This window comes from Podarcis erhardii (assembly GCF_964252035.2).
Source record: "Podarcis erhardii genome assembly, chromosome: 16".
NCBI lineage: Eukaryota > Metazoa > Chordata > Lepidosauria > Squamata > Lacertidae > Podarcis > Podarcis erhardii.
Genome location: NC_138514.1, coordinates 801,146 through 823,921, shown reverse-complemented (window position 1 = coordinate 823,921; position 22,776 = coordinate 801,146). Strand labels below are relative to the sequence as shown.

The 22,776-nt window shown below is 47.6% G+C and overlaps 2 protein-coding genes across 2 annotated transcripts; one reads left to right on the top strand and one right to left on the bottom strand.

Annotated features, from left to right (window-relative positions):
• Positions 1-222: 222 nt before the first annotated feature.
• HTRA4 (HtrA serine peptidase 4) lies at positions 223-11,991 on the top strand (the record flags this gene model as incomplete). Its single annotated transcript, XM_081843843.1, has 9 exons — positions 223-646; positions 1,975-2,074; positions 4,796-5,000; positions 5,309-5,503; positions 6,559-6,591; positions 6,811-6,925; positions 7,317-7,374; positions 7,948-8,043; positions 11,802-11,991. The coding sequence occupies 9 exons, from the start codon at positions 223-225 to the stop codon at positions 11,965-11,967; spliced, it is 1,392 nt and encodes a 463-aa protein (XP_081699969.1). The 3' UTR covers positions 11,968-11,991.
• A 1,761-nt stretch (positions 11,992-13,752) lies between these two features.
• On the bottom strand, positions 13,753-22,492 carry TM2D2 (TM2 domain containing 2). Its single transcript, XM_081843971.1, has 4 exons — positions 22,251-22,492; positions 15,426-15,513; positions 15,105-15,220; positions 13,753-14,260 (listed from the first exon to the last, which is right to left on the bottom strand). Exons 1-4 carry the CDS (start codon positions 22,469-22,471, stop codon positions 14,047-14,049), a joined length of 639 nt encoding a protein of 212 aa, XP_081700097.1. The 5' UTR covers positions 22,472-22,492; the 3' UTR covers positions 13,753-14,046.
• Between the last annotated feature and the right edge of the window lie 284 nt (positions 22,493-22,776).

The following is a 22,776-nucleotide window of genomic DNA, read 5'->3' as shown; positions in this document are numbered from 1 at the left end:
CAAAAACAACCTACACTCATATTTAAGAAATCTACACATTTTCTAAAACGATGTGCTTGACCCTGGAATGAATGAATATATTCAGCATTTCGCTTTCTGTTTGGGACAGTGCGCGCCCCCTCCTGCGATTGCGCCCCGAGGGCCTCCCTTTCCCCGCCCGCCCGCCCGGCTATAAGGCGCCGTCGGCGCGGCCGTCGAGCAGAGGTGGGCCCCTTCTTGGCCATGGCGGCTCCGCGGCTCCGCTGGCTGCTGGGGGCGCTGCTGGCCGTGGCGGCCGCCCCGTCGCCGCCCTGCCCGCCGACGTGCCAGCCGGAGCGCTGCCCCGGGCGCTCGGCGCTGGCCTGCTCGGCGGCCGGCGGGGAGCTGCGGCCCGACCGCTGCGGCTGCTGCTGGGAGTGCGCGGGCGGGGAAGGGCAGCCGTGCGCCCCGGGCGGGCGCTGCGCCCGCGGACTCGCCTGCCGGGGGCCGGCGGGCGGAGGCGGCGCGCGCGGCACCTGCTGGTGCGCCGAGTCCCCGCTGGCCGTGTGCGGCAGCGACGGGCGCACCTACCGGAGCCTGTGCCACCTGCGCGCCCAGAACCAGCAGGCCGGCCGTCGGAGGGAGCTGCCCGTCATCGCCGTCCAGAAGGGCGGCTGCGGAGAAAAAGGTGCCCGGGCTGGGAGAGCTTTCAAAGCAGCAGTCGGGTTGGCCCGGGAGGGAGAGCGGCAGCCCCCCAGGCAGTCTACCTGGGAAGGCCAGCTGCCGGGGAGAGAGCAGGGCGGGGAGCTGCTGCCCGGCGGCGGGTTGTTCTCGGGGCAACCCGGGGCTGGACTGTCGGCAGATCATCTCCCGACTCGAGCCTTCCGCTTCTCAGCAGAGTCCGCTCCCGGCTTCAGCCACTCGCGAACCAGTGCAGAGTCCTCAGAAGAGGAACGTCTGTGAAGCCATTTGGGGGACTGGCGGCTGAATTTATGGATGGATTGCTTGAGGTGACGTCGTCTCAACTGCTGAGCCCCAAGTTAGAATTTTGGGCTCCTCTTTTCCTGCAAATGCTAGAAGTGAATTCTTAGCTTATTCAAATATTGCAAAAAGGAAGGAATCTGTCCCCTATGAACTGACTCCCTTAGGAAGCTGTTCTAGAAGTTTGCACTTTTCCTCTAGTTAACCCAAGGTTGCCTGCAGCAGCCTTTTCTACCCAGGTACTCTTCAGAGTTTGGCACAGGTATTACAATTCCCATCAGCTAGGATAGTGCTAGGGATGAGAGGAGTTGCAATCCAATAAAATCTGGTCCACTTTGATCCTTTCTGCATACACTTTATATGTCCTTTGTGTATTTCTTTTGTGTCAGGTGCAGACTCTAGACTGTAGAGCAGGCAATCTCAATCCATGGTCTATGGTCTGCAAACTTCACCCAGGTGTACTGTGACATGTCTGGCTTTGTGGCTGAACCTGGGAGATGGCACATTTATTGTAGTGCATATTAATCTTTAATCTTCATATTATTAATTGTAATACAGTTAAATACAATGTACATTACAGTTGCTGCAACAGACAGAAAAATCATTAAATGATTTTTAAGTGGTCCATGAGGTGGGGCTGGAGTGGAGTTTGGGAACCTCTGCTGTAGAGCAGGCGAGAGTGGATCTATCAATAGCCTTGTAGTGATTTACAGTAGGTAAGCAAGACTGCTCTCAGCTCCCTAATTTTGAAAGAAAGCAGCTGTAGCGGAAAACCAGGAGTGGCATTTCATGTGACAGGACTGAAAACAAATGCCTGGGCTAAGCATATGCCCAGAGGCCCCTTGCTCCATATTTCTAAGAATATGTTGCCATTCCGCTGCTCTCTTGCATCTTGCTCCAGCTAGAGGCTCTCTGGGTCCAGTATAAAAACAAAATATATCCTGCCAGTCTGAAGTTTGCCTGTCCCTGCTTGCAGAGCATGTTGAGATCCAACTTTGTATTGGACAAGTGCCAGACACATCCCTTGCTTCACAGGTCTTGTGGACCCCAACAGTCTGCGGTACAAGTTCAACTTTATTGCTGACGTGGTGGAGAAGATTGCTCCTGCCGTCGTGCACTTGGAACTCTTCCGCAGGTAAGCTCCATTAGTTAGAGGGAGAAATTAGCCACTTGTCTGCCCATTAACTTTTTTTGCAGAGGTTATTCCTTGGTCAACTGTGGCGCTATAGGAGCTGCCTCTCCCAGCTCTTTAAAGCAGGCATAGGCAAACTCGGCCCTCCAGATGTTTTGGGACTACAACTCCCATCATCCCTAGCTAACAGGACCAGTGGTCAGGGATGATGGGAGTTGTAGTCCCAAAACATCTGGAGGGCTGAGTTTGCCTATGCCTGCTTTAAAGCCAGGAGCTTCAGCCAAAGCAGTGAATGAGGCCATTTTCAGCCTGGGGGAAGGGTGGTCTTGTGTGGCGATGCTTAAGACATAGTGACCACGGCTTGCACACTTTTGTTTTATTTTATTACAGCAGCATATTGAACCTTGGTCACTTGGTTTAAGAAATCTTGGTCAGTTCATCATATGAGTTTTAAATGATAAATGAATCAATTGAATCTGCATACATTTGTTTGTAAATAAAAACAGTTTTTGAATAATGTAACCATATTTTAAACAATGCATGGTTGTGCGGCAGCAGGGCACCATGCAATGTGAGAGAGAGAATGCCTTTTCTAATATGGCCATTGGGGTTTTTAGAAATCAGAAACCATCAATTTTTTAAAAAAAGTTTCCCAGTTCAGAGGCACCTTTCCAGTCAGTACAAATATTATTTTTAATCAATTAATCCATCTGATTGCTCAACAAAGCCTGCAAAGTGCAACTAAGCTATGTAATATGAAGCCACTTGATTGAGGCTGCAACGCTAACTGCCTAGTGATTCCTGCTGGAGGGTTTTAGGAGATGGCGGAGGTGTCCTCTGCCAGCAGAAAAGCACTGCCTTGGTGTGGCCCCTGAGAAAGAGCTCGAGAGCTTCAAACTGGGCATTTGAAGGGCAAGGCAGAGCTGATGGTGGATCTCCGTAATCCAAAGTAAATCCATTCCTCTCAGGCCGCACCAGCATGGAGCTGGTGTCATTAATTTTTCTCCATTGCCCTCAAATGAGGATGGATGGGAATTAATTAAATTTTACTGATACGTTATCTTCCACCTAGAAGAGCTTTTGACATGGAAATAGATCCACTGCTTGATTTTAGGATTACTAAGCAATTTGAAGGCAAATATTTCCATTAGCTGACTGCCCTGATTAAAGCTTGGCTTAATTTTTATTTGAGTTATTGTCTGATAGGATATAGTATAGTCAGAAGTACTATGCATGGATAACTTAGGAGCAGATCTGAAACAGCTTTCAATGGGCATAATGTCATAATCAATGGGCTTAAGCATATAGTTTAGTACAGTGGTACCTCGGGTTAAGTACTTAATTCGTTCTGGAGGTCCATTCTTAACCTTTTCTCATCCTGAAGCAAAGTTCTTAACCCGAGGTACTATTTCTGGGTTAGCGAAGTCTGCAACCTGAAGCATATGTAACCCGAGGTTCCACTGTATTGGATTATGACCAAAGTCTTGTTTAGCTCCAGAAGACCCCATCAGCCACCTGGAGACTCAACTTGGGACCATCTGCAAGCAAAACATGTACCTGGTCACTGAGCTGCATCACTTCCCTTTATTTTCTTGTTTTTATATCAAACTTTGAACTATTGAGTGGTACAAACATGGATGTTATATGGGAATTAGTTAGATTTGCAGAAGCTCATATGCCTAAAGAGCTTTCCTCTTAAATATGATTTGCAGTGTGAAGGTCATCCTCCTCTCCTCTCCTCTCCTCTCTCCTCTCCTCTCCTCTCCTCTCCTCTCCTCTCCTCTCCTCTCCTCTCCTCTCCTCTCCTCTGCTGTCTTGTATGGAAAGTTTGTTGTTGTTAATATTTATTTATTTATTTATACATAAATAAAAACTGTTTTTTACATAAATAAAAATCCGCCCATCTGGCTGGATTTCCCCAGCCACTCTGAGTGGCTCCCAACAGAATATTTAAAAAGCGATAAAATATCAAACATTAAAAACTTCCCTAAACAGGGCTGGCTTCAGGTATTTTTGGTACCTATTTGTATTTTGTTAATCAAAAGCTAAAGAGTGGGACAATACAGTATTTGCAGAGCAGGCTCTTCACTTCCAGCATAAGCCTAGATTTGTCCTGATTTTGCAAGTTTCTGCAATGTGCAGACCTTCCAGCAAGATGAGAGATGCTGGGTCAAATGTGTGAGTCTTGCTTTTCCTCCTGGACAGGCCAAACAGTTTTTAAAACACATGGTGTGTTTGGTCATGTGTGTTTTTTCATGCATTCAGCTTTCACCTCATGCTATTTTCTTACTTTTTTTTTTTAAAAAAAAGCAAACATTTTTATGGATGTTGCAAAATTGTTATGTAACATAGGTATGTTGGTGGCATGACAGATGCTGGCCAGTCAGACTCCTGCATTGCTCGCTTTTTCCCACTGAAGTGGATATGTTTCTCCCTCATACTGTACTTGCCCCAAGCTTGTCACAGGGAAGGAAAGGTTACATTTGGACTGATTTGTTGGCAGGGTAAACAGTCTCACTGCTCTAAACATGCTATATCTCCAGCCTCATTGCTCAGACCTTTGTTTTTACCTGTTTTAAACATGCGTTAATTTTATTTTTAATTGTATTAATCTGTTGCTGGGCTTTGAGAGGAAGGGTGGGATACAAATTGAAATGATAAATGAATGAATGCAGATTTTGTGGCTAGCGGTAGTGAATTTGTCTCTGTGTGACCCTGTGGCAGGTCACCTTACACAAACAAAGAAGTCCTGGTATCCAGCGGTTCGGGCTTCATTGTGTCCGAGGAAGGCCTGATCCTCACCAACGCCCATGTTCTCACCAACAAGCATAGGATCAAAGTGGAGCTCCAGAATGGCCACCAGTTTGATGCCAAGGTGAAAGATGTTGACCACAAACTGGACATCGCCCTGATCAAAATAGACCCCCAGGTGAGAACGGCTTTGTTTCTCAGCAGGACAAGAAACCCCCAAGGCTCAGACTCTTTCTTGTCATATTACAGTGGTGTAAAGAGGGTGGCAGAATTCATTCCATAAACTGGGCTGGTATTTGAGAGAGCAGAATCGAAGAAGGCCACTACAACTGCTGCCTCTCAAGCCTGCCGGTCCACACACTAGCTGCTTATGGGCAGGAAGAAACAGTGGTAGCTTCTCTGCCTACAAACTAGTCTGAATTGCCACAGGGGACCAGGTGAGTGACTCCTTTAAAAAATAAAAACCATATTTTAAACCCTGTGCAGATGGCCCTCCCAGTCCTCCTGCTGGGCAAGTCCTCTGAGCTGCGTCCTGGGGAGTTTGTGGTGGCTCTGGGCAGCCCTTTCTCCCTGCAAAACACCGTGACAACGGGAATTGTGAGCAGCACGCAGAGAGATGGGAAGGAGCTTGGCCTTAAGGATTCCGACATGGAATACATCCAGACTGACGCCATTATAAATGTAAGAGACTCGGGGGGGGGGGGGAGACGCTCCTCCAGCTCAAATGGGGCAGTCAGTAGCATTGCTGCCAGGATGTTTGGTGAAGTTTTGGTTTGCCATTCTTCTTGGGTTTCTCCTTCTGTCTTGCATGCATGCCCGCCTTCTCTTTGATCTTGCAGTGGGTAGAAATGAATGAGGAGGGATTCTTTGAGGCTTGGGGAACCTCTAGCCTCCAAGCCAAATTTGGCCCCTGAGTTTCCCTCAAAACCACACTCCCCTGCCCCACCTCAACGTCATAATACCTGTAGGACTGCCAACATGCCATTGGGAGCCTTAAAGGGTGCTTCTGATAGTTCCTTGGAAAAGAGGCTTGTCGTTTACACCCGTCAGCCTGTTGCCAGTGACAGCCTGCCCAATGAGATATCCACGGGGAGCTCCATAGCGCAGCCAAGCCCTGCCAGAAAATGGAGCTTGAAGCAGCACAAATCACCTGATTGGCAGCTACTTCAAGCCTGCTGAGACCAGTGGGGACCCTGCCCAAGGGGGGCTTCAAGTCAGCACCAATCAGCAGTAACTTCAAGCAATGCTTGCTTGGCCTTTGAGTTTCCATGGTTGTACAATTTGCCGTGCTGCAAGAGAAAAATGGGCCCTCTGACATTGTGTCGTGTTGACAAGCAAGTGCGGCCCTGCCAGGGATGGGGGATCTGTTCTGACCCACTTGGATATTCAGGCAGGCACATATTTACATATACATTTTTGCTTCTTTGAACTGTGTTTGTCAGGGACCTTAAGTTCTATAGGAGAAACTGTTTCCATGAGTGCACAGAAGCACAGGTGGGGCCTGGGGGGGGAGCAGATGGTTGAGAAGCTGAAGCCAAGTCAGTCAGAGGCTGGGGCTTTTTTAGAGAGTGACTTAACACACTGCAAACCTAAGAAAATTCTGATGATTGTAGGCAAAATGGGCTGTAAACTCTTTGGAAGCGCATTGGCAAATGTTCCATCACCTGTGAATTCTGTAAGAAGTGGATTTGGAATGCATTGATTAACCCCCTCTTCAATTCTGTTCTCTTTTGCAGTATGGGAATTCTGGAGGGCCATTGGTAAACTTGGTAAGATATTATTTTATTGTTTCTCACCTCTCATTTTTGTCTAAACTTAAAGTGTGTTTTTCTTTATCATTCTTCCACTAGCCACTATCTGTATTTTTTTGTGTGTATTTAAAAAAAAATAATACATTTATAGAGGAAATAATGTGATAAGAGAAAAAAGGTGTGAAAGGGGATGGAAATCCTTCCATTTGGCCACAGCAGCTGCTCTCTTTCCATTAGGATGGTGAAGTCATTGGAATGAACACCCTGAAGGTCACAGCCGGCATCTCCTTTGCCATCCCCTCTGATCGAATCCGCCAGTTCCTGGAAGATTATCACAATCGCTACATGAAAGGTAATAGGAAACCTGTTTCTTGTTTTGTTAGGTAGAGCTCTCACGCAGACACTCCCTGTAGGCAGTAGAAACGGCTGTAACTCAGCGGAAGAGCAACTGCTTTGCACCCCAGGACCAATTGCCAACATCTCCAGGCAGAGCAGGTAGACTCTTCTCTGAATCCCTGGAAAGGAGATTCCCACTTTCTTATGAATAGATGTGTTTTTAAGGCTATCAGAGAACCTTCTGTCTAGTTCACACAATCCCTCTGTCCTTTTTTTGAGTGCAGAGCAGGGGAACACCTACTTGTTTAGGCCTTTGTGTACACAGAGAAAGAGAGGGGGCCAGACCCAACCTGTCCTTTCTTTTCATGACTTTGTTGAGAATGCTTCTAACTCTCATGTCTCTCTAGGGAAGATCAGACCCAAGAAAAAATACCTGGGACTCCGAATGCTCCCTCTCACTTTCAAGTAAGTCTTCAGTCCCACATCCCTGTCTTTCACCTGTGTGGCTCCCGCCTGGCCTCTGTGTTAGGCCAAGTTCATGTTAGTATTGCATGACTGAAGCCCCCCCAAATAAAGTTATTTGAGAACTCATTTGCCAGTGGTCACTCAGGACCTGTTCTGTAACCTGCCCCTTAAACCATTATTTCCCACCTAGTCCCTAAAACAGCTTAAGTGGGAAACTTAATATTTGCTCAATAGGTAGAACTTGGGGAAATGTTGACGGTGGTGATGTCCTCAGTGTTCCTCTTTCAAGCTGCAGTAGGGCACCCCACCTCCCCAGACAAATTCAAACTAGTGAAGGGTGTGCAGTCTCCTCACACCCACCACCAGTGCCCATGTATTGTCCCCTGCTGGCAGGGATGTTTCCTGGCAGCACTATCACCAGTTGTGGGGGGAGGGGTTGGGGGAGGCCATGGCTTGTTATAGTCACCTCAGTTGTGCTGCTAAACACCTACAGTGTTTTGATTAGATTTGGGATTTCTGCATTTAGTGGGTAGACCACCTGATTGACTATACTGTCCTGATCTCTTCCCTTAGTCTCATCCGTGAACTGAGACGGCGGGACAGGGATTTCCCAGACCTGAGCTCGGGTGTCTATGTCTACGAAGTGATTCAAGGAACAGCAGCTGCAAGGTAAAATATTAATTTCTACCCACCCATATACTATTGGGATTGGATAGAAAGTAAGAGTGCTTGCCTTGCTTCTCTGGGAATGTTTCTGATTTAGAAATGCTGCTGTCTCACACACTTTCTCTGCAATGATAGTACGGTGCTACCCAAGTTCTTGCAGAAAATGTTAAAAAACAAAAACAAAACTGCAGCACAGAACTGGATCTTGGCCACAGGGACACACCTGTGCTATAAGTCAGCTTTGTTCAGCACCCCCCCCCCATATTTCATGCATTGATTTAAGTCCCTTAAACCCAGTAGTGAACTATGTTTTAATAACAGCATAACGGTGTATGTTGTGTTACCTGCATTAAACACTGGACATATTGCAAAGCAAGTGCCCTGCTGTTTAGTTCAGCAACATCGGGGGGGGGGGGGCTATGATTCTCCACACCTGCTGGAAGCCCTACTCAAGAGCTAGACGGGGGCAGCTGATGTTTGAAGAGTGCACTCTGGCTTTGAACCAGTGCAGTGCTTAGCTAAGGCTGGCTGCAGCGTTTGTTATGGTGGTTCAGGTTGTGAATAAGGGTCAAGCATATTCTTGAAGAGGTAAAAGCCATCCTAGGCAAGTGGTACCAGTCCTCACCAGGCTGCTCTGTTTGCCTATCTGAGCAGAGGCACAAAATGTCATCCCTTCAAACTTTATTATGAGGGGGTCTTGCTGAAGCCAGTGAGTGAGCTGTTATTGCATCCAATTCCCTGTTCCCCATGGGATTAAAAAAGAGAGAGAAACACTATATTCTTTATGAAGATTTGTACAGAGGTGCATTTACTAAACTGTTTGCATAACCATGGCTCACACGAGGCTTCTAGGAGCAGGAATAATTAGATAGGAAATAGCCCAGGGACAGCCTACCCACTTAGACCCCTCTGTGAATGTTAATCCCCAAGGCGGGCAGGAAACTAGGGCAGACTGAGGCAGCTGTAGAAGAGTTCCCTGTAGAAAGGATGTCTTAACAGCCTGCAGGTGTTTTGGACAACAGCTTCCCATCAGTACCAGCTGCTGGAGGAGATGTAGTCCAAAACATCTGGAAGACACTGGGCTGGGGAAGGCTGCTGTACAGAGAAAGGCCTGAGTGAAGATCACAAAGTGTGCAAACTATGTTTCCAACTTTAGAACAAACTTAAGGTGGTTTTACAGTAACACTTTTAAAGCAAAATTAAAACAAAACCTAATAATCTGGGTGTACACTAGGCTGGGCAATATGTTGATATATCAGCCAAAACCAGTTTGAAGTTCATTGTGTTGCTCCATATTTGAGCTGGCAATAGATTGCGAATCACAATGTGTGTAAGGGCTAGGCAATAACTCACCAACTAAACATCATGCTAACTCACCAGCTAAACACTACAGTGTTATCAATGTCCTGGCAACTGCTACTACTTAGGGGACTAAAACAGATAAATGGCAATATTTTCGATCATCACACACACAGTTTCAGCAGCAGGCAAGCCAAAATACATCCAAATGATGGCACTCGGGACACTCCAAAGTACGGTGATGAGTCATAGTGAATACAAAAAATCTGGGACTGCCAGCAGGCCTGCTAGGAGACAGAAACAGCTTGCCATGACCGCAGTACATGTCGGCAATAGCGGTGACAACCTGCAAGGCCTCACAGTGGCGGCACAATCAGTGGTAGTCTGCAAGCCCTCATGGCGACAACGGGAGGGCAGAAGTAGCAGTGGCATCTTGCAAGGTCTTGCAGCGGCAACGCATTGCACCAATAGTAGTGGCAGCCTGCGAGGCCTCATGGCAACACCAGCAGTGGGGCTTGCAAGGCCTCGCCATGGTGGCAAGAAGTGGCGGTGGCCTGCAAGCTCTCCTGGCAGTAGTGGTAGGCGATGGCAGAAGCTGTGGCAGCCTGCCTTAATGAGGTCTTGCAGGCCACCTCTGCTTCTGCCATCTTCTGCCACAACTGCAAGGCCTCACAGTACTACTGCCACCGCCATGACAAGGCCTTGCAGGCCATTGTCGCTTTTGCCTCTGCCACAAGGTCTTGCAGGTCACCACTACTGCAGGCACCACAACAAGTCCTTGCAGGCTGCCACCGCTTCTGCTGCCACTGTCCACTACCACAGTGAGGCTTCACATGCTGCTGATTATTGTGCCACTGCCAGGCTGCCACTGCTCCCCCCCCCCATCGTTGATTCTGCCATTGCCAGGCTGCTGCTGCTGCCGCTGCCGCCTCCTAGCAGGCCTGCTGGAAGTCCCAGAGTATTGGTATTCGCTATGACACATCACCAAACTTTGGATTGTTCTGATTACCACCATTTGGTAGCCAAGCCCCAAACCAAAAGTCTCATTTGGATGCATTCTGAATCATAGAATCATAGAGTTGGAAGAGACCACAAGGGCCATCGAGTCCAACCCCCTGCCAAGCAGGAAACACCATCAGAGCACTCCTGACATATGGTTGTCAAGCCTCTGCTTAAAGACCTCCAAAGAAGGAGACTCCACCACACTCCTTGGCAGCAAATTCCACTGTCGAACAGCTCTTACTGTCAGGAAGTTCTTCCTAATGTTTAGGTGGAATCTTCTTGTAGTTTGGAGCCATTGCTCCGTGTCCGCTTCTCTGGAGCAGCAGAAAATAACCTTTCTCCCTCCTCTATGTGACATCCTTTTATATATTTGAACATGGCTATCATATCACCCCTTAACCTCCTCTTCTCCAGGCTAAACATGCCCAGCTCCCTTAGCCGTTCCTCATAAGGCATCATTTCCAGGCCTTTGACCATTTTGGTTGCCCTCCTCTGGACACGTTCCAGTTTGTCAGTGTCCTTCTTGAACTGTGGTGCCCAGAACTGGACACAGTACTCCAGGTGAGGAGTACTGTGCAGCTGGCTTGCCTGCTGCTGAAAGTACCATGAGGTGAATACAGTGGTACCTCGGGTTACACACGCTTCAGGTTACAGACTCTACTAACCCAGAAATAGTGCTTCAGGATAAGAACAGGAATCGTGCTTCGGCGGCGCGGCAGCAGCAGGAGGCCCCATTAGCTAAAGTGGTGCTTCAGGTTAAGAACAGTTTCAGGTTAAGAACAGACCTCCGGAACGAATTAAGTATTTAACCCAAGGTACCACTGTATAATGGTCAGGGGTCCCTTTACCTTTACCACTGTATAATAATTTATCAGTTTTAGACCCTTAAGTAGTAGCAGTTGCCAGGACATTGTCCTATTTGCCTCTGCGTAGTTCTTCCTTTTTTGATACATCGATATATCGCAATGTTTAGCTGGTGATATATCGCAATATTGAAAACCAGTTATCGCCCAGCCCTAGTGCACTCTCCTGGGGACAGATGTTGGGCAGCTGCTTCCACCCCAGGTGCTTGTCTGTCAAAATGTGACTGCATCTCACACGCTTTCTATGCTGAATTACAGGGACAGCTGTGATGCAGCCCTGAGGGCAGATGTTCATACAATTCCCTTTAGCCCAAAGAAGTTTTGTACTGACATCCAGTACTCTGAAAGCTTCCCATGTTGACACATGGCCACTAAAGGTGGTAAGGTCTCTCCTAAGATAGGAGTCCCTGCAGTGCTTCTTCCAAAGCAACCTGTGCTTCTTTTAGAAGTTATGTGTGCAGTAGGAGGAAGGGGCCAACCTGAAAGAGTACTTGATAAGGAGAAACTAAGGCTATCTAACAGTTTGGCCACAATAAAAAGTAAGAGTGCCATAATCAAATGCTTCCTATATTTTAACATTTCTGTCTTTGGTTGCAGTGCTGGCTTGCAAGATGGTGATGTCATTATAGCAATTAATGGGAAAACAGTCACTTCAACCAGAGATGTAACAGACACTGTTCAAAACAGTGACACCCTCTCCATTGTTGTACGGCGAGGAAACGAAGATCTCATTGTGACAGTTACACCTGATGAAATTGATTAAAAAAAGGTGCCCTCTGCAGAAAAAGTTTGTGTTGAAATCCTAAATTGCTGTATACTCTTATCAGAAACAGTTTAGGAAAGAACTGTACAAAGTGGAAACATACTTGTAGCTCTTAGTTTTCCAGTATGAACAAATCAAATATTTCAAATAGAAAATAGACAAGCCATTTTCTTTCTTTTTTAAAAAAATACTCATTTAAGTGAGACAAAACAGTTAAGCAGGGGGTAGGAATTCCTTTCAATCACAGATCTCTGTAGGCTGAAGGTCACCTTGTGCAATGCCCCTACTACACACAGAGATTTAACTCGACATCCCGTTTTCTAGTGGGCCAACTGAAGAGCTGAAGGTATGCCAAATGTTGGAGGTTGCCTGCAATACAAGAATTAAGTTTAATACAGACCTATCCAGGTGCAGGGCTGGCAGGTGCCATTAAGGCCACTTCAGTCTTGAGAATGCCGGCTCTGGTGGATATTCCTTCCCAACACCATGAAGCAAAGGCAAAATATGATAGGTAAGTATCTCCTCCAAGGTGAGGAGATTAAGCACCTACTCTCCAAGTCATGGGTAGGCAAACTAAGGCCCAGGGGCTGGATCCAGCCCAAACGCCTTCTCAATCCAGCCCATAGACAGTCTGGGAATCAGCATGTTTTTACATGAGTAGAATGTGTCCTTTTATTTAAAATGCATCTCTGGGTTATTTGTGGGGCATAGAAATTTGTTCATCCCCCCCCCCCAAAAAAATATAGTCCAGCCCCACAAGGTCTGAGGGACATTGGACCAGCCCCCTGCTGAAAGAGTTTGCTGACCCTTGCTCCAAGTGATAGTACTTGCCAATCTCTCGATGGGAACAAACAAGCTTTTCAGAATACCCATCCCCATGCCACTTCCAGTTATTGCTCTAGAACATAATTTTTATAACAATTTCAAAACAAGATTAAAATAGTTACACATTTAAGTTTAAGATCTCCAAACTTTATTCTTACCCATCAGCTTTAAAAAAACCCTGCATTTGCTCAACATGGAAATACATTTTACATGCTGTTACTGAAAAGTACACATGCATTAACACACACACACACCGCCAACCAGCCACAGGCCTGACCTACAGCATGGACTGATCATTAGTCACTAGAACATACTTAAATAGAGGTTAGGAAAGACTAATCAGGTGCTGCTGTCAGTCTAACACACTGAGAAGAGGCATTCTTCCTCATTAATTGCAATTTAAATTGTGGCTGATACTGAAAATAGTCCAATTCCCCTACTTTATTGAAATGAGCCAGCAAATGGCCATTTGGGGAGGGCAGGGGCGGTTTACTACACTTGGGTTTCTCTGACTTTGCAAAAACATTCTGAAGTTCTGCAATAAATTGGGCTTGACATTGCTAAATGTCAAGATAACTACTCCCCCACATCCCATCACAATATCAGATTAACAGAGAATGAGGAAGCAATCCCGAAGACTTCACGTCCTTTTACAAGAAAGGGAAACTTAAGGGAGCATTCTGTCTCATGTGGACCTGTGGGCCAACATTCTTATGGGAAAACATCCTGCCAGCGTGAGCTAAAATCAAACAAGAAAGTAACTTTTGCAGTTACATCAACTTCAGTAGGTATTTTCAGCTTATATAGGCGGCATAAACTTATTTGGAAAACCTCTTCTAAAGTGTATAGCAATGAGAACTAGGATTAAGCAGAGCAGGGTAAGCCAGTTACTACTTTGGCACCTCCTAGAGTGTACACAAGTGTGTAAGGATATAAAGAACTTCAATACCTTCATGACAGTTGTAAATCCATTTTTGAGGTTTATTCTACAGGGCAGAAGTCTCCCCAGGTCCTTGTGGATGGGGAAAGCATAGCTTCCATTTAAACAAGACAATGAGGTATGTATAGCAGAATTATGGTTTGCATTTTTCTGGTATTTCCATTTTAGAAGGATGTCATTCCACAGCAAAATGAGTACACCAGTGTAGCCTCTATACCTGCTACAAGACACGATCCAAACATTAGACCTCCAGCTGAACAAAGAATCTCCTCCCATTTCTTCTTTGGTTTAGGTCCAGTCAGAGTTGTAGACTTTCAGTAAATGGTACACCAGTTGCTTCCATCACTGGGCATCAGTCCCCCAGTGATAAGAAGAATCAAGTCCACAAACCACCAGATCCCAAGTCCTCCAAGAGTGAGCAATTTCCCTACAGCTGTGCCTGTGTGCCCCAGGCAGAAGCGATCCACTCCAAAGCAGCCCAAAAAAAAGGAGTAGAGGAGAGTAGTTATGAAGTAGTGCCCTGTGTATCTGAGAGAGAACAAAATTGAATAAAACTTTCACATGGTGAGCTGGTATCCACCCTTGCCTTCACTGTACAACAGTTCCCTCTAATGGGCATAAAGGAGCATGCACAGAATCTCTATGTACTGTACTTAAAATGTACTAGCCCAGGGGTTGTCAACCTGGTCCCTACCGCCCACTAGTGGGCATTTCAGGATTCTAGGTGGGTGGTAGGGGGTTCTATGGCACAAGCTGAATCCTTCTTCCATCGAGCACTGGTGGGCAGTAAGGAAATTTTACCATCAGGAAAGATGAATTAGTGGGCAGTAGGTATAAAAAGGTTGACTACCCCTGTACTAGACTGTGCCTACATAGGCCTTGGTTGGAACAGTGAAGAGACCTGCATTTACTCTTCGTTTGTGAGCAAGAATAGTTCCTTACACTTGAAGTCAGTAAGACACAATATGGGAGAGGAGAGTCAGATCTGTCTTGCATAGGACTCATCCACACTTCCATTTGTGCTGTGCTTTCTAGGCACAGGCCCATGATCTCTAGGTCCATTTTCAATAAGTTTGTTGTTGTTGTCCTGCTGTTCCCCCCAGGAAAACCTGTTTACCTCTGAATTGGAACAAACTGCAATTCACGGAAAACTGATGTTTGTTGAAAATTTATGTTTGTTCCGATTCAGTGGCAAACAACGTCCGTGACATAGCTGGACCAAAAAAAGGCAGCTTGGACATAGAGCTGTGGCTAGAAAGTATGGCACAAACAGAAGTGGGGATGAGACTGTGCACTGCCTGTCACACAATGAATGTTGCAAAGGAATTCTGGGTTCAGTAATCTCAAGAAACAAAGCAAAAAGGAAACTCACTTTATGCATGGCTTATTCCCCCGCCGAAAGGTCCGCTGGCCTGCACATTCGATGCCATCCAGTGCCTTGCATTGGACCTGAGTGTGGCTCACATCACTATATGCCTGACCACCAAACTATTACAGGGACAAAACAACAACAGCGGACAGAATTGAGAATTTATTGGGCTAGATTCCTTGTTTTAAGTATACATTTTCCATAATGAATACATTTATCTTGGAACATAGGGAGCAGGAAATCGAGCCTCTCTTTATCCCTACCCCAAATTTGCCAGACATTTATCTAATATTAGAGTAGCAAAATAATCCCTTTTGAGCCCACCTTGAGACATCCGTAGCCCAGTTCCTCTCGTGCACTTGCATTTCCACCATGATCCATGGGAGCCTCACACTCTACAAACTCCTCAGGTCTGCAAATAAACCACAAGGTGAGTTTGATTCTGAGAAGAAGAAGAAGAAGAGTTTGGATTTGATATCCGGCTTTATCACTACCCGAAGGAGTCTCAAAGCGGCTCACATTCTCCTTTCCCTTCCTCCCCCACAACAAACACTCTGTGAGGTGAGTGAGGCTGAGACTTCAGAGAAGTGTGACTAGCCCAAGGTCACCCAGCAGCTGCATGTGGAGGAGTGGGGAAGCAAACCCGGTTCCCCAGATTACAAGTCCACCGCTCTTAACCACAACACCACACTGGCTCTAGAGTTAAGTTCAGAAGCACCAAGGACCAAGAGGGTTTTCTGGTGTGTGTGTTTCTTGTGGCTGATTAGCTGCTCTCCCTGTGCAAAGGTCAGAGGGGGCAGAGTTTCTGTTGAGGCAGGTGATTAGCTGTGGGAGGAGCTTATCAGAGCTTGCAGGGCAGCGGCGCGCGCAGTTTGATCAATCTTTTAGATTTAGGGGAGCTAGTCTCAAACGTTTGTTGGGGGAGACCTAGGTTTTTTGGGGGGGAGTTATTTGTCCTGTCTTCACGCTTTTTATGATGGAGGACCGCTGTAGCCAGCCCCAACGACACGTTCTCAAGATGGAGGGCGAGGGAACAGCTGCAGTCGCCTGCGGTTCCTGCACAATGTTTGCCATCTTGCCAAAGGTTGCAGGCAGCTTTACCTGCAGCAATTGCATGTTGATTGCCCTCTTAGATGACAAAGTCCAGCAACTGGAGGAACGTGTAGCTACGCTCCAAAGAATTAGAGAGCTGGAGCTCTTCTTGGAAGCAACAGAGCACACCGTCTCCACCAAGGAGGAGACAGGGGACTCCCCTGAGAAGGAGGCTAGTTCATCAACACAGGAGCCAGATATATGGAGAAACGTGACACAAAGAAGTAGGAGGCCCAGGGTTTGCTCTGATTGTTTAGAAATACACAATCGCTTTGAGGTCCTCTCCCCTAGCATGGAAGACGAAGAGCAGACTCCATTTGAGGATCTCTCCCTCATTACAGTCGATCAGGTATATGAAGACGAGCAGCAAAGTCAGTCCTCAGGGAATGTGCAGGCGACCTTGGAACGGACAGCTCACGAAAGAACCCCGACCAGACCTAAGAGGCGTGTAGTGGTGATAGGGGATTCCCTACTGAGGGGAACAGGAGCAGTGATCTGTGGGCTTGACAAGATGTCTCGGGAAGTGTGCTGTCTCCCTGGGGCTAAGATCCAAGATGTAACTGAACGACTGCAAGGAATCATAAAACCCACTGACAAATACCCCTTCCTCTTGGTGCATGTGGGAACCAATGACACTGCAAGCAATAGCCTCCAGAAGATCAAAAGAGACTATGAGGCTCTGGGCAGGAAATTGAAGCAATTAAATGCACAAATTGTCATCTCATCTGTCCTCCCAGTTGAACGACGTGGCCCAGGGAGAGAGAGAAAAATAGTGGAAGTGAACAGCTGGCTTCGCAAATGGTGTAAACAGGAACGGTTTGGATTCTTAGATCACGGACTGCAGTTTCTTGAAGATGGACTTCTGGCAAGCGATGGGCTGCACCTCACAACGGTTGGGAGGAATGTTTTTGCCAAAAATCTCAGAAACCTCATCAGGAGGGCTTTAAACTGACTAATGTGGGGGAGAGAGACAGTGCTCCTGAAGGTAGGAGTCTATCAACTGATGAAGATGATCATCCAAATGTCATAGACCAAATGGAGCAAATAGCACGCAGACCTAGTGGTGGGAGGAAAAAATCCTTAAATAAGAGTCACGGGGGAAATGATTAATGGACTTCAATGTCTGTACACTAATGCGCAAAGCATGGGAAATAAACAAGATGAGCTTGAGCTCTTGGTACAGCAAACTAAATATGACGTAATAGGCATCACTGAAACCTGGTGGGATAAGTCCCACGATTGGAATGTAATAATGGAGGGATAGAATCTATTTCAGAGAAACAGACCAGACAAGAAAGGAGGAGGAGTGGCATTATATGTCAGGGATGTGTATACCTGTGAAGAGATCCAAGATTTAGAACCTCAAAGCCAAAGTGAGAGCAATTGGGTCAAAATTAAGGGAGAGATGAATAACAGGGACCTCATTGTGGGAGTTTACTATAGATCCCCAAGCCAAACGGAGGACATAGATGATGCCTTTCTGGAACAGATGGCCAAGCATGCAAAAGGAAGGGAGATAGTAGTAATGGGGGACTTCAATTACCCGGATATTTGCTGGATGTCAAACTCAGCCAAGAGCATAAGGTCAAACAGATTCCTCACTGGCCTTGCAGACAACTTCGTTGTCCAGAAAGTGGGAGAAGCAACAAGAGGAACAGCCATTTTAGATCTGGTCCTAACCAATGTTGATGACCTGGTTAGTGGGGTAGAAGTGGAAGGATCATTAGGCGCGAGTGATCATGCTCTTCTGAAGTTTACTATACAGCGGAAAGGAGCAGCCAAGCATACTAGGACTCAATTTCTTGACTTTAGGAAAGCCGACTTCATAAAACTTAGGGAAGTGCTGGGTGAGATCCCATGGACAGTAATATTAAAAGGAAAGGGAGTTCATGATGGCTGGGAGCTTGTTAAGAGAGAGATAGTAAAAGCACAACTTCAGGCAATACCAATGAGACGGAAACATGGAAGGTGCCTAAAGAAGCCGGGGTGGCTATCTAAAGAACTTTTAACTGAGTTAAGATTAAAAAAGGATGTGTACAAAAAATGGAAAAGGGGGGAAACCACCAAAGAGGAATTCAAACAAATAGCCAGCACGTGTAGACACAAAGTCAGAAAAGCTAAAGCACAGAATGAACTCAGGCTTGCTAGAGAGGTTAAAAGCAACAAAAAAGGCTTTTATGGGTATGTTCGTAGCAAAAGGAAGAACAAAGAAACCGTGGGGTCACTCAGAGGAGAAGATGGTGAAATGCAAACAGGGGACACAGAAAGGGCTGAACTCCTCAATGCCTTCTTTGCCTCAGTCTTCTCCAATAAAGAAAACAATGCCCGACCTGAAGAATTTGGAGCAAATGATTCAGCAGAGGAAACACAGCCCAGAATAACTAAGGAGATAGTACAAGAATACTTGGCAAGTTTAGATGTATTCAAGTCTCCAGGGCCAGATGAACTGCATCCAAGAGCATTAAAAGAACTGGCAGATGTGATCTCAGAACCACTGGCGGTCATCTTTGAGAATTCCTGGAGAACAGGCGAAGTCCCGGCAGACTGGAGGAGGGCAAATGTTGTCCCTATTTTCAAAAAGGGGAAAAGAGAGGACCCAAATAATTACCGCCCAGTCAGTCTGACATCAATACCAGGGAAGATTCTGGAGCAGATCATTAAGCAAACAGTCTGTGAGCACCTAGAAAGGAATACTGTGATCACCAATAGTCAGCATGGATTTCTGAAAAATAAGTCATGTCAGACTAACCTGATCTCATTTTTTGACAGAATTACAAGCCTGGTAGATGAAGGGAACGCAGTGGATGTAGCCTACCTTGATTTCAGCAAGGCATTTGACAAGGTGCCCCATGATATTCTTGTAAAGAAGCTGGTAAAATGCAGACTTGACTATGCTACCACTCAGTGGATTTGTAACTGGCTGACTGACCGAACCCAAAGGGTGCTCATCAATGGTTCCTCTTCATCCTGGAGAAGAGTGACTAGTGGGGTGCCACAGGGTTCTGTCTTGAGCCCGGTCTTATTCAACATCTTTATCAACGACTTGGATGACGGACTCAAGGGCATCCTGATGAAATTTGCAGATGACACCAAACTGGGAGGGGTGGCTAACACCCCAGAGGACAGGATCACACTTCAAAACGACCTTGACAGATTAGAGAACTGGGCCAAAACAAACAAGATGAATTTTAACAGGGAGAAATGTAAAGTATTGCACTTGGGCAAAAAAAATGAGAGGCACAAATACAAGATGGGTGACACCTGGCTTGAGAGCAGTACATGTGAAAAGGATCTAGGAGTCTTGGTTGACCACAAACTTGACATGAGCCAACAGTGTGATGCGGCAGCTAAAAAAGCCAATGCAATTCTGGGCTGCATCAATAGGAGTATAGCATCTAGATCAAGGGAAGTAATAGTGCCACTGTGTTCTGCTCTGGTCAGACCTCACCTGGAGTACTGTGTCCAGTTCTGGGCACCACAGTTCAAGAAGGACACTGACAAACTGGAACGTGTCCAGAGGAGGGCAACCAAAATGGTCAAAGGCCTGGAAACGATGCCTTATGAGGAACGGCTAAGGGAGCTGGGCATGTTTAGCCTGGAGAAGAGGAGGTTAAGGGGTGATATGATAGCCATGTTCAAATATATAAAAGGATGTCACATAGAGGAGGGAGAAAGGTTGTTTTCTGCTGCTCCAGAGAAACGGACACGGAGCAATGGCTCCAAACTACAAGAAAGAAGATTCCACCTAAACATTAGGAAGAACTTCCTGACAGTAAGAGCTGTTTGACAGTGGAATTTGCTGCCAAGGAGTGTGGTGGAGTCTCCTTCTTTGGAGGTCTTTAAGCAGAGGCTTGACAACCATATGTCAGGAGTGCTCTGGTGGTGTTTCCTGCTTGGCAGGGGGTTGGACTCGATGGCCCTTGTGGTCTCTTCCAACTCTATGATTCTATGATTCTAAGAGCTGGAACAAAGGCTGAAGTCAGAGCACAGCAGTAATTCATGAATGTTCCCCAGTTTCCTTAGATTGATCAGGCTAGCATCAATTTAACCCCATCCCTTCTCCAGTCTGCTTCTGTGGCAGCCTCTCCAACATACTGTACCTTCCTAACTGGGGCAGTTTACTGCTTGCACCTAACCTTTCATCCTTGACCCCAGACACCTCCCATCAAGTTTAATACTCCATTTCCAACACACTCCCTTCTCCCTTTCCCATCAACCATCCCCTCTCTTTGCCCAACATCAACTTCTGCCACTCCCCTCCAGGCCTTTGTCTTGCCTCCAGTTTGCTCCGATTCATATCCCAGCCCTAGACTTTGGCAACGCCTTTGTCTTCCACCCCAGCACCACTCATCCTTCCATGCACAAGCCACAGCCTTCCACTGTTAAAAAACCCTTTGTGTTCCATCCTTACCCCTTTAGTTCTTCACACATAAACTAAACTAAGGAGCTTTCACAGCTGTGTGCCCAGAAAGCAGCAGTTTACGCCAGTAGCAACTGGATTTGCATCTGTGTTTAAACCACCATCTCAGCTGACTCCTACTCTGAGCTGGCAGTATAGTCCTTTATTGCTGAAGTTTCTGTCTGGATTTTTTAAAACAATGCAATCGGTACAGAAGTAATTTTTTTAAAGTTGACCTTAGAGTGTAGGAATGCGCCTTAAGTCACAATGCCTATCACTGTACCCAGGACCATTCCAAGACATTTTGGCAACAGAGAAGCAGCAAAACACTGTGCCACCCTCCACCAGCCTCAAATTATGACCCCAGGAGCAGCCCCTACCATTTCCACCCTGGAGTGGGAGGAAACCAGCAGCACCTCCTATTCACCATGCTGCCACTGTAGAGGTAGCATGGGGCAGGGGCTGCCAAGGAAGTGGCAGATCTGGCCTCCAAGAAACACACCACAGCAGTTGCTACTGTAGAACTGGCTATACATTCCTTGGAGGCCAGATCTACTGCCCCTGTGGATCCTGACTCCTGCCCCCAGATAATAATAATAATAATAATAATAATAATAATAATTTATTATTTATACCCCGCCCATCTGGCTGGGCCTCCCCAGCCACTCTGGGCGGCTTCCATAGAAAGCAAAAACACAGTAAAATATCACACGTTAAAAACTTCCCTGAGGTTGTGTCCTCACCCTGCAGTCCTCAGCACTTCTGAACACCCACCAGGGCCCATCAATTTTGATGCTTCCTCTGGCCCTCATCACACCGGGCAGCAAGAAACTACAGGACACAATTTAAAATTTCCAACAGTGCCCTACAGCAGGGCTGTAGCTACCAGGGGGTGGGGGCTAGCTAGGGTTTTTTTACCCTAGGACGGTGAAGCCTCCAGAGGGGTGCCATTGAAGCTCAAAGCTTGTGTGTAAGTACACAAATGCATGGGGGAGGGGGTGCCATACTGAGTCTCTGACCTGGGTGAAATAAAGCCTAGTTTTGCCCCTGCCAAGGGTGCCCAAAATAGCATTCCTCCAGGCTGCTTAATGTGACAGCTGGCCAGTGCCAGCCAAACGCATACCTCTGCTAAGCAGACCTGCCAAGACAGTATGCCAAGGGCATACTTTTTTACTACATTTAGACCCCACTTTTTCTCCAAGGAGTTCCAGGTGGCAAACACTGTTCTTCCTCTCCTCGTTTATCCTCCCAGCAACACTGAGAAGTTGTGAGGCCTCTTGGGTTGTGGGTTCGAGCCCCAGGTTGGCCAAAAATTCCTGTCCTGCTGCAGGGGGTTGGACCAGATGACCCTCACTGTCCCTTCCAACTCTACAGTTCTGCGATTCTACGACCCAAGGCTACCCAGCGAGCTTCATGGCTGTGGCAGGATCTGAACCCTGGCCTCGGCCAGCCCAGTCACAGATCCCAGCCGGACCTCACCCGCCTCCCGGGCCCCGTGTCCTTTGAACTCCCTTCCCATATTCCACTGCCTGACTGGGCCGGGAGAGGCCAGGGCGCCCCTTCGAGCTGCGCCAGGAAGCCGCCTCTCAGGCTCCGGCGAGGGGGGAGAAGATGGCCGCCTCCCCGCCCCCCGCCCCGGAAGCCTCGCGGGACCTTACAGGTGGTCGCAGCGCACGAGCGGGCCGTGGGGGCCGGGGCCGTGGCAGGAGAAGGCGGCTCCGGCGCTGGCGGGGGGCTCCGCGTCGGGCGGCTCGGGGCCGAGGGTGGCGTTGTGCTGGAGGCTGCGCGGCACGCCCTGCAGGAGCAGCAGGTTGCCCAGCAGCAGCGCCGCCTGCCCGCACAGCAGCGCGTAGCAAAGCGGCGGCCCTCGGCCCGCCATGGCGGCCCCGCCGCCGCCGCCGCGCAGAGAGACTCCTTCGCCGGGGACCCAGAAAACCCGCGCTGCGCCCGGGCCTCGCCGCCGCCCTCTCCGCCAATCAGGAAAGGGGATTCTCATCTAGCCAGTCGGAGGCGAGGGGCGAGGCAGGAGGCGGGGAAACGGGCAGAGGGCCGCGCCGCGCGCACTTCCGGCGCAGGGGAAAGGCGTCATAGGGCCGGAAGGCCTCTTTGAAAGGGGCGGGTCAGCTGGGCGCTGTAGGAGTACAGCCAGCCGCGCTCAGGGATGTTGGGAATTGTAGTCCAGCT

Coding starts and splice junctions, on each gene's coding strand:
- TM2D2 (XM_081843971.1), bottom strand. CDS start 22,471: ATGGCGGGCCGAGGGCCGCCGCTTTGCTACGCGCTGCTGTGCGGGCAG. Junction 15,221..15,425: donor TGGGCTACGGATGTCTCAAG/GTGGGCTCAAAA, acceptor TCCCTGTAATAG/TTTGGTGGTCAGGCATATAG. Junction 14,261..15,104: donor GGGAATAAGCCATGCATAAA/GTGAGTTTCCTT, acceptor GTTCTCTCTCAG/ATACACAGGGCACTACTTCA.